The 15,486-nt window shown below is 36.5% G+C and overlaps 1 protein-coding gene across 1 annotated transcript; it reads right to left on the reverse strand.

Moving 5' to 3' along the window:
• Nucleotides 1-1,098: 1,098 nt before the first annotated feature.
• Nucleotides 1,099-2,582, reverse strand: LOC116069722 (preferentially expressed antigen in melanoma-like protein 7). The gene is made up of 2 exons (XM_031340586.1): nucleotides 2,187-2,582; nucleotides 1,099-2,139 (listed from the first exon to the last, which is right to left on the reverse strand). The coding sequence occupies exons 1-2, from the start codon at nucleotides 2,580-2,582 to the stop codon at nucleotides 1,099-1,101; spliced, it is 1,437 nt and encodes a 478-aa protein (XP_031196446.1).
• Nucleotides 2,583-15,486: the final 12,904 nt, after the last annotated feature.

Here is a 15,486-nt window from a genome sequence, read left to right on the forward strand (position 1 = left end):
GTTTTCCAGCTTTTTATTTTGAGGTAGTGTCTCTCTTTGTCACTGAGGTGAATTTCTTATGCAACAAAATGTTGGGTCTTGTTTATCAACCCAGTCTGATAGATAGTGTATGTCTTTTTATTGGAGTATTGAGTCTATTGATATTAATAGATATTAAGGAAAAGTAATTGTTGTTTCCTGTTATTTTTGTTGTTAGAGTTGGAACTCTTTTCATGTGGTTATCTTCCTTTTAGTTTTGTTGGAAGATTACTTTCTTGCCTTTTCTAGGATGTAGTTTCCCCTCCTTGTGTTGGAGTTTTCTATTTATTATCTTTGAAGAGCTGGGTTTGTGGAAAAATATTGTGTAAATGTGGTTTTGTCATGGAACACTTTGCTTTCTCCATCTATGATAACTGAGAATTGATTCAGTTTCTTTTATTGCATCTTCTATGCCTATGGTTCTCTCTTCCATCTCCTGCATTCATTCTATTGTTGATATTTACATCTCTCATTGCTGTTCTCTTCCCTAGGTTTTCCATATCCAGGATTCCATGAGTTTGTGTTTTCTTCACAGCTTCTATTTCTATTTTCATGTGTGGAACAGTTTTATTTTATTTTATTTTATTTTATTTTATGTACACCTGTTTATTTGTAATTTCTGTTATTACTTTTTTTCTTATGTAGTTTTATAATCAGAATCCATTCACAATATTTAATCATGGGAACATTACACTAGGATAATTTATACATCTTGAAGACTTTACTCATGACCACCTACCAGGCAGATGCAGAATGGGGAATGTCAGAATAACTTTACTGCACATTGAGAAGTCATGTGAAACAAGGTTAGACATTATTGTGTACAGTCAAAGAACTGTTCTGACTATGATCTTGAAGGCCAACTAAGGACTGAGAAGCACATCACAGAGAATATCAGGTTTTCAGGATCTGAGCATAATTTCATAGAAAGGAGAAAGCCAGTGAAGACTCAGTCCAGACAGGAGTTTGGACCATTGTTTCACCACACTGAGAAATGTCCAAAACCATGTGTTTTGGGTCCTCTGGGTGAGAGACCAGTCCGTAGGAATATCTTAGTATCCAGAAGGAATATTCCTGTTGTTACTCCTGGCACAAACAATGTATGAGATCCCCATCTTCATATAAATAATGTTCATCACAGTCATAACAGGAATAAGAACCAAAGGAGACTGAATTGGGCTGCCTTACACCCATGAGTGTTTCCCAGAGTTCAGCACAATACTGAGAAAATGTGTCTACTTCAACATACTTAGACTCATTATAGACCTCTAATGGAGCAGGATACATTTCTGTGGTCAACAAGCTCAGATTGGTAGTGTGGAGCAGAAAGTTCTTCAGGGCATCCTTGGAGATGTTGTTGTCATACAAATTGATGCTAGTGAGCTGGGAGCATTTGATAAGGGCAGGCAGAAGGTTACTGAGGTGAGAGTCACTCATCCTACAGTTTTCTAAGTTCAGAGTCTGCAGATTATCTGTGACATTCTTTAAGAAATCTCCTAGGTGGTTGACATCCAACTCAGTTAAAGTGGTACCTCTCAAGCACAGATGTTTAAGCTGACTGTAGTTCCAGTGCTGGGCAAATGACTTCAAATCTGCCTGAGAGAGCTGGCACAGGGTGATCTCGAGGGACACCAATGGGGCTTCCAGACACCTGAACAACTCTTTCATGTTGTCTGTGAGAAAATAGACATCATCAATAGTGAGATGCTGGAGAGAGCTGAGTTTGGGGAACAGAGAAATGATCTTGGTGACATTCCTCTTCTCCTCTCCTGTGGAAGTCCTTGTTCCAAAGATGCATCTTAACATGAGTTTCTGAAGAGTTCTCATCTTGCTAATGTGAGGTACAAATTTTGCCAGTTTGGACAGATTCCCCACTGTATTCAGTTCCAACTCCTTGATGGAGTCTGGCTGTAATAATTGTAACACATCCCTGACCTTGGGCCATTCTATTGCGCCAATCTCCAACTTCTCACAGCAGAGATGCAAGAAATCCTTTCTCCCCTTTGCCCACTGCAACAACTGTGTTTGGTGTCTATCTTCATGCAGAGAAGACATAAAGGAAAGGTCACGAAACAGCCTTAAACGCTTTGTTGTGCATCTTGATTGGCCCTCCTCTACTTGCTTCTTTTTGTTTGTTTGTTTTGTTTTGTTTTTCGAGACAGGTCTACTTGCTTCTTAAGCATAGTTTCTCCTAAGTAGTCTCTGCCCTTTCTTCCATCCTGCATAGCCGAGGAAGCATGGTATTCATTCAAGTGAACCACTTGAAGCCTGCACATCCTGGTGCGATACTTCTGTTTCAGCCATGTGTCTACTCCATCTAGTATAGCCTGGAAGGTCTGAAAGTTGGGTTTATTAATCAGTAACCCAATATGAAGGCAAAGATAGGGCCAGTATTTCACCAGGATCTTAATCATCTTTGCTTTCCTTTGAATGTTGGCCTCCTTGAACAGAGGTAGGAATAATGGACTTGGTAGGTCCCCCAGAGCAGAGATGTTCAATCCTTCATCCCTCACCAGTCCCTGTGAAACCAGCTTCAGGAGTGTGGGTGGGGCAGGGAAGACCATTCTGATGGATCTTTAGGGAGATGATCCTGATTAGGACACCGGTGACAAGCGTCCTAGGACCTGAGTGTCTTCTCTGGCTCTGATGACACTTTTTGGAACAGTTTTATTTTATTTTACTTTATTTTATTTTATGTTCACCTGTTTATTTGTAATTTCTGTTATTACTTTAAAGGGTTTATTTGTTTATTCTTTAAAGATCTCTACCTGGCTGATTATTATTTATGTATTTCATTAAAGGATTTACTCATTTCCTCTTTGAAGACCTCTATCATCTTCATAAGATTGAATTTAAATTTATTTTCTTGTACATTGTGTATTCTAGGATATCCAGGGTTTACTATAGTAGGGTAATTATACTCTGAAGGTGTCATATTGCCCTGGCTTATGTTGATTCTGCTCTTTCAAGGGCCTTGAGCAATCTAGATGACTTTAGTTCCTAGATGTTCAGATATTATGTAAGAGCATATTAAAATTTACTAGATCCTTAATGAAAAGTGAGATTTCCTCTCCTAGCGTTCACTAATTGCCAATAGTTCCTTAGCTATGGTGTAACTTCATGAGCCTCTCCCCAGTTCATATTTATTTTTGGCTGGCTTAGCTTTGTGTGTGTCTTATCCAAGCAGGAATAGCTCCAGAAATTTGCTTCCTAGTCACCTTTTTTATTTGATTGATAGTTCCAAACATTTTAAAATTACTAAAGTTGCCTATACAGTATTAGAAGATCATTTCTTGCCTCAATGACAGACAATTAATCAAAAAAAAAAAATAAAAGGATATTATCTTGCATTAAAATGTTCCTGTTCAATTCTATCATGCATATATGTATGAATAAGAACTAAATGCTCACTATAAAATGCTAAATCTTCCTGATTTTGTAACTTGGTAATATTTTGAAACATTTATTATTAATTAATTTCTGGAGAAACGTGCACTTATCAAACCAGAAAAAATATAAAATAAAATAAAGTCAAATGTAAACATCATTGAACCTCAATGGGAAATGAAGACACAGAAGGATGTGTGTAACTATGCTTAGCAAGTGTAATGCAAGTGAGAGTTCAGGCCCAAGTCCCACACCATACTCAAGCTGCATTTAGCCTGAGGCTCAGCAGCCTCTCCATTGCTGCCATAGCCAGTTGCAGGATTGTGATCTCCTCCAGGCCCCACAGTACCAGCAATTTTAATTGGGTTCTCCCATCTCCCATAACCTAGTTGCATTTGGTCTAGATTCTTTGTGAATTTACAAAGCATTTACTTCAAAGAATCTAAAGAAACTATCACTAAATGTGATATTACATAATCATATTACAGATGCTAAGATAAGTGCTGTAAGTTTGAGAAAACATTTAAGGAATGTTATTCCCAGTCTTTTTTACCAGGGCTACCTTAATTAAAATTTGAAAGATGTTTCTGCTCTCCTGATTCTGCACCTGAGCCAAGAGCCAGGATCTGAGTTGTGATTTGCTTAGTTCCTTCTCCCAGTGTCTTTCATCTCTTTGCACTTGCCAAGTACCCATAAATACTCTGAATTACTGACTCTCTTCAATTTTGCCTGAAAGCTGATTCTGATTTTGTTTTTCGTACTCTGACGTTAATCGTTTTCCTGATCACAATGGGATACCATTTAGTCTGGCATATTCCCCTCAAATTAGTAACTGTAAGGCCTTACATTTAATAAAACTGTGTAATTACAAAGGTTGTTGATTCCTATAATTATCAATTATCTTTTGTTATTATGGAATTTTCCAATCAAATACATCTGTATGATACATGTACTGAATATTAGAATTTTTGTCCAACAATATCATATTAAGTGTATTTTTATTAAATTTTCTTTTTTAAGTTTAGTTTCTTGATTTCTTTTTCTATGTTATCTTTTAAATTTGTTAAAGTTTTATTATATATATATATTGTGTGCATATTTATACATGTATATGTGTGTGAGAGTGTTCTACTGTACACAGGTGGATGGTAGAGTATATCTTGTAAGTTCTGGTTATTTTTCTTTACCAGGTCTGTTCAAGGGATCAAATTCTGACCATAGGACTTGAAGGTAAGGACCTTTACTTGCTAAATCATCTTGCTTGCCCAACTATACCATTCTGCTGAAGATTTAACTCTGTGATATATGTTTGAGAATCTGTGTGTTTGTATACATGTAGGGCTTGTTTGTGCACAGTTTGGAAGAGGGCACTGGGAATCCTAATTTATCACTTTATGCTAATTCTTCTTTGTGAAGCAGATTTCTTCCTGAACATGGAAGTCAGATTTTCACATCTCTTCTGGAATCCAGCAATACACATAGTGACTATCTATCCCTTCCAGCTTGGGGTTTTGGGCTATAGTCATGTATGAGATACCTGACTCATTAAGATCCTCATTACTGTTCCATAAATGCTCTTAGCTTCTGAGATATCTCTTTAGTTCTCCAAAACTTCTCAATTCTCCTGTGCCTATGAAGTGCTGTAAATATTAAAAGATATTTTGCTAGTTGGCAGAATTTAAAAACTTAATCTGAAAGCAAGGTTGTGTGTGTGTGTTTAAATTAAATTTAAATTTTAAACTCCCAGTGCCAGGCTCTTTACTTAAAAACTCTGTATATATATATATATATATATATATATATTATACATAATTGTACATTTATATTTATATATATGCAAATACCATTTAGTGAGTTTATATGTGTTTTAATCTGAAGTTGGGGTCCATTTCACTATGTTTTTAAGTTTGCTTTATTTCATTTTGGATATCTTGTCTGGGAAGCTTTAAAAAATATTTTCTAAAGTCCTGTCAAGCACTGAAGATGATTCTACATTGCAGTATATGTTGATGAAGAAAAATTGGTTCTCTATTATAACAGAACTTACCTACTAATGAGAGAGCTAGACACAAAATGTGAATCCAATAAAAACATGGACATATGAGAGGAAATTCACTCAAGAGAAAAGGGATTAAAGCAGCTCCAAAGTGTGTGAATATGTGACTGATTGTTCATAAGAGGGAAAACCATGCCTGTGATTTTGAGCTAGTCACTTTTTAGGACATCAGAATAGATATCTCCTAGATCAGTAAGTTGCCTGGCTTTACCATCCTTCTTCAATCTAGATAACCTGGCTTAAAATGATATCAATTTTAGATAGCAATCTCTAGTTATCTCTTAGAAACCAGCCCCTGATCTACAGGTGCCCTAAGGTAATGCAAATTACAACACAGTAATAAACCTTGTCACATGTGTGCATGGGTAGATGACTGTGAAGATTTCTTCAAATAGCAGAGACTTGAGTGTCAAGGCAATATGTAAGTAATTATCATAAAAAGGTAGATTGAGAACTAGATAGTGGGTTCAGAAAACTTGCTGCTCCTGATGAAGTCCTGAGTTCTGTCCCTAGCACCTATGTTAAGTACCTCATAGCACCAGTAATATCAGCTCTTTGGGATCTGAATACATTTTTGTCCTTTGCAGATACCAAATACACTTATGCACACACACACACACACACACACACACACAAGGGCACACATACCTACACACACATACACATACATATACACACAACACTCATGTACTAAAAATAAAATAAATGAGCCTGAGATATTATATAGAAAAAACAGGTTCAAGAATTATGGTTTTAAACTTGTGACATCTTAAAACAAATTCCATTGAGTTCAGTTTATACATTTTGGATATAGAATGAACTATTGGAGTATGGGTGATATACCAGAGACCACATGTATAATGAAAACTGACCCTTCTCCCAGCACAAATTTAGGTAAGTTTGATAATGGAGTTGAAGTAGGAAGAGTTGAGGGGAGAAAGAAGTTAATAGGGTAAACACATGTTTTATGAAATTCTTAAAAAATAAGTAAAATATTTTAGTTTTCTATTTTTTCATATATCCATTTAACATCTAGACTTCTGCCGCTCCTTCCCAGTCTTCATTTATTCTCTGAGACAGAAATCAATGTATAGAGAGTTGTTCAGCTTCTCTGTGTTGGATTTCTGTTGTTTTTGAAGTCTACCATTAGTCCATGGTGATCTGATAAGAAGAAAGGCATTGTTTCAATTTTCTTGTACCTGCTGAGGCTTGCTTTGTGCCTGATTATATGGTTACTTTTGGAGAAGATGTTGTGAGATGCTTAGAAGACAATGTTATTTTGTGTTTGGATGAATGGTTCTATAGTTATTTTTTAAGTCTGTTTGGTTCTTAACATCAGTTATTCTCATTATTTTATTTCTCTTTTAAATTTCTGTCTCAATGACCTTTGCATTGGTGAGAGTGAGGTATTGAGGTCTCCCACTATAAGTAAGCAAGTTTTCCCCCTGTTTTTTATTGGTTTTTTTATTTACTTACATTTCAAATGTTTTCACCCTTCCCAGTTTCCCCTCCACAAACTCCCTATCCCCTCCCCTGCCTCTCTGAAGGTACTCCCAACCTGCCCACCCACTCCTGCCTCAGTGCCCTAGCATCTTCTACCCTGGGTCATTAAGCCTCCACAGAACCAAGGGGCTCCCTACCCAGTGATGCCCAATTAGTCAATCCTCTGCAACATATCCAACCAGAGTCATGGGTCTCCCCATGTGTATTCTTTGGTTGTCAGTTTAGTCCCTGGGAACTTTGGGGGTTATGGTTGGTTGATATTGCTGTTCTTCCTGTGAGGCTGCAAACCTCTTCAGCTCCTATAGTCCTTGCCCTAACTTCTCCACTGGGGGTCCCCATGCTCAGTCCGATGTTTGGTTGTGAACACTACCCTGGCAGCTGCTGTTGTTCCTAGATGCTGCACTGGATGCATTGAGCCTCCCTAACCCTCACTGAACTGAAGGGGGCACCAATTATCAAATAGAGTTCAGGGGAGCTTCTGGTGGTGAAAACTTTGGGAGAGCAATCTCTTCCAAGGTAGTGTTACTTCTGTGCAACAGTTGCTCTCACATAGCAATCTTTATACACTCTTATTTCCTCTGGATATGATCTTACATACATTCTGGGGTGTGTTGGGTCTGACTGAAGGTGCTTCATATTGGGTTGACCTGAGATGCCTCATCTACATGAGGGAGGACTTGAGGTCTATGATTCCATGTGACTGATGGCCACAGTTCTCTCTATGGGGGCTGTGGCTATATGACAGGGGCCTGGATTCAGGAACAGGCAAAGCTCCTATTGTTCTTTCTGGGTCTCTGGAGCTTCAAGCCCTAGCTTGACTTAACCAGGCTTCCTTTCACTTTCGACCATCCCACTGAATACTATATTGAATAGATACTGAGAAAGTGGGCAGCTTTGTCTTGTTCTTGATTTTAGTAGATTGCTTCAAGTATCTCTCTACTTAGTTAAATATTGGCAGTTGGTTTGCTGTATATTTCCTTTATTATGTGTAGCTATGGGCCTTGAATTCCTGATCTCTTCAATACTTTTAACATGAAGGGGTGATATATTTTGTCAAATGCTTTTTCAACATTTAATGAGATAATCATGGGTTTTTTTCCTTTGAATTTATGTAGTAGATTATGTTACCAGATTTTTATATATTGACCTAATGTTTCATATATTGAACTTCATCCCTGGGATGAAGCCTACTTGATTGTGGTGAGTGATGGTTTCGATGTGTTCTTGATCCTATTTGGGAGAATTTTATTGAATATTTTTGCATCAATATTCTAAAGCAAATTTGATCTGAAGTTCTTTTTCTTTGTTGAGTCTTTTTGTGGTTTAGGTATCTGAGTAACTGGCTTCATAGAATGAATTAGCAAGTGTTCTTATATTTTCTTCTATAATTTTGTTGAAAATATTTTTTTGTCCTTTGAGCTTGGAATCTTTGTTCTCTTTTATTCCTACTATTCTTCTGTTTGGTCTTCTCATTGTGTCCTGAACTTCCAGGATGTTATTAGTTGGGAGTTTTTTTATGCTTTGTATTTTCTTTGACAATTGTATCAATATTCTAATATATCTTCTATGCCCAAGATTCTCTCTTCTATCTCTTATATTCTGTTGGTGCTTGTCTCTGTAACTCCTGACCACATTCCTGTTCCTAGGTTTTCTATTTACATGATTGCCTCATTTGTGATTTCTTTATTGTTTCTATCTCCATTTTTAGGTCTTGATCTACTTTGTCCCATTCCTTCACCAGTTTGTGTTTTCCTGTATTTCTTTAAGGGCTTTATTTGTTTTCTCTTTATGGGCTTTGGCCTGTTTATCTGTGTTTTCCTGTATTTCTTTCAGTGTGTTATTTATATCTTCCTTAAAGTATTTTATTATCCTCATGAGATAGGACTTTAGGTCATAATGCTTTTCAGGTTTTTTGGGGGTATGCAGGGCTTGCTGTGGTGGGAGAACTGGGTTCTATTTGTGCCAAAACATATTGATTTCTGTTGCTTATGATCTCGCATTTACCTCTTGTGGCTGCCTTCAGCCACACACGAATGGGTCTTTTGGAATGGAAGTTAGAACCTGTGAAAAATTAAGGGAACCAGAATGCAGGAAGGGGTTAAAAAATGAGACTGAGGCATGGTGTGCTTTCAGCCCTCCATGATATTGAGCTCTCTTTGTTACAAGCAGGTAGGTAGAGCAAAACCCCTCCACCGGTGTGTCAACAAGTCATGGCCCAATCAGCATCTTCATCTTCAGTCTCTGGAGGCAGGATTTCTGGCATAACAGGAACTTGGAGAGAGGTGTGGCTATTTGCAGGAGCTTAAAGAAAGGCAAGGCAAAGTCTGAAAGAACCAGCTCTTAGCTGGAGGAGGGTCACAACCTCTTGCCATCTGGTTATATCTGATGTTAACTGCAATGGATGTCTTTGTGTAGACCCTGCCTCCTGTGTCCCTGGGTAGCTTTAGGTCTCCTGGGAGACCTGTATTCTTGGCTGCAGCATATCTCATGGGAATCCCTTAGACTGTGGGATATTCAGAGGGGCAGACAGGCTGATGGTCTACCGAGCCAGAATGTACAGGTTTAAGAGAACTGGAGTTTGAGCAGAGGTACCGGTTCCCCATCCACTGGGCTCCTTGGGTTCCCCAATGCTGAGGCTATTTGGGTAAGTTCCTTGTTTCTTACCCTGGAAGCAGCAGATTTCTTGGGAGACCTTCCAACTGTGAGGACTGTTGCCCTAGGTGCAAAAGATCTCCTGGGAGGCCTTCAGACTGAGGGGTTTTCAGAGGGGTGCACAGGCTAAAGATCTGTCCAGAAGTAAGGCTCAGGCCATAAGGGCTGAGAAGATCATATAATCTTTAGAATTCGATTAGAAATTTCTGATGATGTCTCCTAGACACATTTTTTTTTATGATGTCATTTACTTATAATATTTCTCTATTTGTTTTTGTCTGTATTATCTGTCTATAAGTGAAATGGAATCATCTATACTAAATGATCACTTTCTTTACCATTGTAGACAAGAACTAATATTTCTTGATAAACTTTCCTGTTGAGACTTTCCTCTGAACTATTTATTTGACTTACTGAGTTTTTAATTTTGAATTTTTTCATGTGAGTTTTATTCAAAAATTCTCTTTGTTAATTTTCATTTTCAAACCTTGAATTGAATTGATTATTCAACCTAAATGTTTGTTTGTGCTTTCTGCTCCTCATGCAGCTATTTTTTCATGCCTTCTTTGGATTCCTAGAATATACTTTTAAGTCATGTTTTTAAGTCAATGCCATGTGCATTAGCTAAAATGTTTTATTCAGGGAACAATACAATGCAGGTAACATTTTCTGATGGGAATATATTTTCTTAGTTATTCGTGACATCTATGTTTTTGAAATTTTACCTAGGCACTTTAAATTATGTGTTAAATTATTAATTATTAATTAACCCATTCTTTTGTTTGCTTGTTTTTGAGAAAGAATCTATGTAGCTCAGGCTGTCCTGGAACTCACTAAGTAAACCAGGCTGGCCTCAGAGATCCACCTACCTCTGCTTGCATAAAACTAGGTAGGATTAAAGGTGTGTGTGCTACCATATCTGTCACTAGGACTTACTTTTGTTTTGCCATGCAGAAGAAAGAGACAGGTGGATCTTCATGAGTTTAAGGGAAGTCTGGTCTATAGAGCAAGTTTCAGGACAGCCAGGCCTGTCACATAGAGAAGCCCTATGTGTGTGTGTGTGTGTGTGTGTCTATATGTGTTGTCTCCCCTCCATTGCTGCCCAAATGCTGCTCTGAAACTGAAAGTACGCTGACAGCCCCGGGCTGAAGCCGGCCACCTGTGGTGCAAGACAATAGCCCACTAACACTGCAGCTTCTCCTAAGATCAAAGACTGACTCTCAGGTAACTCCTGTCAAGACTCCCGTTTGAAGTCCTTGCTGCATAAACAGACTTCGATGTGTTGCCATAGAACCCGCGCCCCTACGTCTGCTGTCCTGTTTATGTTATGCATATGCTAAGTTTGTTGTGATTTCATTTTTGCCGCCTGCTATAAAAACTCTTCTAACCCCAAGTAAAGCACGCTTTGATACATTTTCTTGGCTTTGTTTCTCGACCCATTTATTTCCACAGGTCTGTTCCAATCTCCAGTCTGAAGCTACTCATGACCCGTGTAGGTCCGCTGGCCGGACACTACATATGTGTGTGTGTGTGGGTAATTTATTAATCATTAATTAGAGTTTAAGTTATTAAACTCTAACTACCTTCTGGATAGTATACATTCTCATTATTTATGAATGGGTGTTTGAGTAATTGTTTGAAATTACCCATTCTGGAGTTCCAGGACAGATTCTGTACATTAGCTGTGCTGGGTTATGGGGTGGATAAGTTAAGAAGAAAATAAATCTCTAAAAATTAGTACAAGGTTTTTTGTTTGTTTGTTGTTTGTTTTTTTGTATTTGTTTTTGTTTTTTGTTTTTTGCTTTTTGTTTTTTCTTACCCTTAAACTCTCCATTTCAGACATCTGAGCATTATAGCCTGGGTTGGTATGACCATTTTTTTTTTCTCAGAAAGATAACCCATTTTTGTTTTTTTCCTGAAACTCTTTCCCTTTTCATCTCTGGATACCAAACTGGAAAGAGAAGGGTAAGGGGAAAGAGTATATCACAGCAAATATAACATGTACTACTTGGACATTCCAAGCATGTTGACCAAAATTTATGTAAAATTCTGTATATGAAGGATAGAGGAGATTGAATAGATTATAAGAAAGCTAAATAGGGGGAGTTTTGTAGACCTTCACTTGAAGGAACAGCTGAGAAAACCAGGGAGAGGAAGAGGGAAGAGGAAGAAGGAAATAGAAAAGTAAATAGATTTAGACAGAGAAAGAAAAAAAGACACACACACAGACACAGACATTCATAGATATATAGAGAGAAACAGAGAGAGAGTCATAAAGATATATTTAAAAGACAAAAGCCACAAAAATGTTTTCATTCTTGTCAATATTAATTTTATATTTTGATATATTAAGTAAATTAGACTTCATTTATTTTTACCTGCTTAGCCATCCCCATGATTATTTCTAGCAGTGATAAATAATGTATAGCCTTTTATTCTATTTCAGCATTTGCAGCAGATCATTTACATTTCATTGAGTCTGTGGAATTTTAGCTTCCCAAGATGTATACTACTAAATTTTTAATTAACAACTAAAATTTTGAATACTAAAAGGAAGACATTTTCTTTTAATGAGTAAGAGGTCTTGAACATTCATATGATTCAGCTACTTAGACAAACCAAGCCTGTGCTTACCCAAGTGTTCTAATAAAATATTATTCTCAAATGATCTGGCTAAGATATTTTTAGAGAATGTTGCACATATATATTCACATAAAATGTTGCATGATTGGCCATAATGGAAGAAATTAATAAAATAAAATTTACGATGAGTAGCAGCAGTTCTCATTATTTTATTTATTTATTTATTAGTTTGGTTCTCATTATTTTAATGAGAACCAAAGAATGGTGTGATGATTTGCAGAAAATAGTTAGAAGATCCCATATTTTATGTTCATTTGTGTTCTTTAGAGAGAATCATGGACAGATAAATCTTGTTGATGGCCCAGGAAGTAATACTTGTCTATTTCTTATGTGAGTGAAAATGACCTGCTTTCCTAATTCTGTTGGACAGCTCTCACTTAGCTGTCAATGAATCTTTTCATTAATTGTTTAAAAAAAAAGAATAATGCATTCTTAGATTTGTTTCATTATATTTTTTACTTTTAAATTTTAATGTGTTTTTTTATTATTTTTGTGTGTTTGTGATATGTGTGGTGTATGTATGTACAGATTCAAGATCAACATCATGTAAACATCTTCCTCAGTCACTCCTATGGTTTTTGTTTTACATTTTGAGGAAGACACTGTAAGAAAACTCATTGATTCAGCTGCACCAGACAATAAGACCAATAGCTTGCCTTTCTAGTTTCTTAGAGTTGAAATTACATGCATATACTGCAAAGCTCTTCTTTTATGAGATTGATGGAAATCAAAAGCAGATTTTCATGATCAGGCACCAAGAACTTTAGCGATTGACCTACCTCCCAGGCCCATTATGATTTGTTATGTTTTCTTTGTTTTTAAGTCAAATTTATTTATCACTGTGAGATCTGTAAGTAGGAATGAGTATAGAGTGGGCAAGGTTAACATGTAATGGCACATATATGGATGTCAGAGGACAAACTTCAAGAGTTTGGTTTTTATTTGTTTATTTGTTTGTTTTGTTTCATTTACTAAATAAATCAGGGCTGTGTACCAAGTTCAGGTGTTAAGATCTGGTGGGTGGCACCTTTATTTGCTGAGCTATTTTGATCCCCTCTGCTCTGCTTGATAAAATAAATTGAAGACAAGAGTTTGCTACATTTAAGGTCAAACATGATGGTATATTTTCAGTGTCTTATATAGCCACAGACATAGACTGGTCTCTCTAAGAACATCTTGACTAGTATACTGAATCCCCAAGAAATTTCCCAGAAAACACAGCAAAATGTAAACAACAACAGCAGCAACAACAACAACAACAAAACATTTGGGTTAGCAGGCAGAGGAAGTCCCTGAGCTGCCATTTCATGTCATAGATATCCTCCAAACTTCCTTCATGGCTCTACATGAAAACATATGCTCTAAGCTTTGCTTGGTAGTTCCTTGATTCTTTATATCTTCCTGATGGCAGATGGTAGTGGCATTGGCATTTCTAACAGGCATTCCAATTCCCTGTTCATCAAACAGGTAGAACCATGATTTGCTTTATATTGCATAATGTATCTTCAGATACAAACAGAAAGCAACAACATTTTGAAGACCTTTATAATTCTCCCTGTATTATGTACTAGTCATGTATTAGGTTGTATTATTTTTCTTAAATACATATGTATATTTAAATAACATGAGTGAAAGAGAACAAGTTCATTACAGTACCAGAAAAAAATACATTAATTACCTCAGTACCTCAATTCCCTCCTTTATTCTTCATTATGAATCAACCTATTCAGAATTATGTTTTTCTTTTCTAACTTTTGATGAAAACCTCCTGTTTTATTTTCTTTCCATCTTTCTACTTCTATCACTGTGAATATTCTAGCCTCTTCTTGAACATGCACACATATACATACACAAACACATATACATACATATACACATGGCTATAATTCTATTAAAATAGGAGTTGATCATTGTGGGAGGACATAGCAATAACTTGCAGGCTTAAGGGAGGGACCATGAAGCTGAGAGCTCGAGGTATTAATTGCAAAGACTTAGCAAATAATTATAAGTAGTGGGTGGAACCTCCCAGATTACTGTTATACTAATTTCCTGTTGGTCATACCCTTTTGGGTCTGGGTTACATCAAGCATGTTGTTATTTTCTAGTTTTATACATTTGCCTGCAAATTTCATGGTATTCTTGTTTTTATTAATAAAATCATATGCCACTCTATCAATAAACCACATTTTATTTATCCATTCTTCGTTTGAAGAACATCTAGGTTGTTTTCAGTTTCTAGCTATTATAAATAGAGCTGATATGATTATAGTTCAACAAGTATCCTTGTATGAAGGAATATCTTTTGAGTATCTTCCCAGGAGTTGTGTACCTGGGTCTTGATGTAGAACTATTCCAAATTTTTATATGTTTATAGGTAAATTCACAATTTTATATGCTTATAGGTACCTATAGGAGTATGTAGGATAATGATAACTGCTAGTAGAACAAAGTTATGGAGTTCCAAATTGAATATCCAGTGATATACTTTCTCTATCTAGGCTGTACTTCCATATAACCTTCCCAAAATCACCAATAACTGAGAATAAAGAGGTAAAATATGTGAACATATAGAGTACATTTATTATCCAAAATAACAAAGGAGGTCTGCAAGTGTTTGATTTTAATCACTTTATAAGAAATACAAAAATTGACTTGTGATAGTTGGATATTTTTATGAATAAATGTGATAATTCTGTACATTCACATAAAACCAAACCCATAAATTATTTATGGGAGGCCAGTAGACTTCTCCTAAACATCTTACCTTTCCTCATTTCTACTCTAAGGTGAGAGAGATGAAAAGCAATCTGTCTCAGAATTCTAAGCCTATCCTTCCACTTCACTTAGTCTCTGTTCCTTTGTGGAAGAGCAGTGGTTATTCCCCAAAGGCTAGACATTTCCTTATACCCTTTATGTTCCATGATAATTCTTTGGATTAATACCAAACAGTCATATCCATCAAGCATTTCACTATCCCAATCTGAGCTATTCCAAGTGGACTTGAGGCAATGCAAAGATAAATGTAGACCATGCACACAGAAAGTTGGAATTGTGCTCATTTGGAAGCACCTGAACTACTACAGTTTGTCTTCAGCTTCTAGAGACCATAGTTGTCAGTACAACTATGAAATTTACACTAACCAAATCCTTCCTATTTAAACTTCAGCTCTAGTTTATTTTTATGAGTGTCAAAGGACTTCACACTGATATAGCCAAGGATTGCTATA

This window comes from Mastomys coucha, unplaced genomic scaffold, assembly GCF_008632895.1.
Source record: "Mastomys coucha isolate ucsf_1 unplaced genomic scaffold, UCSF_Mcou_1 pScaffold1, whole genome shotgun sequence".
Classification (NCBI taxonomy): Eukaryota; Metazoa; Chordata; class Mammalia; order Rodentia; family Muridae; genus Mastomys; species Mastomys coucha.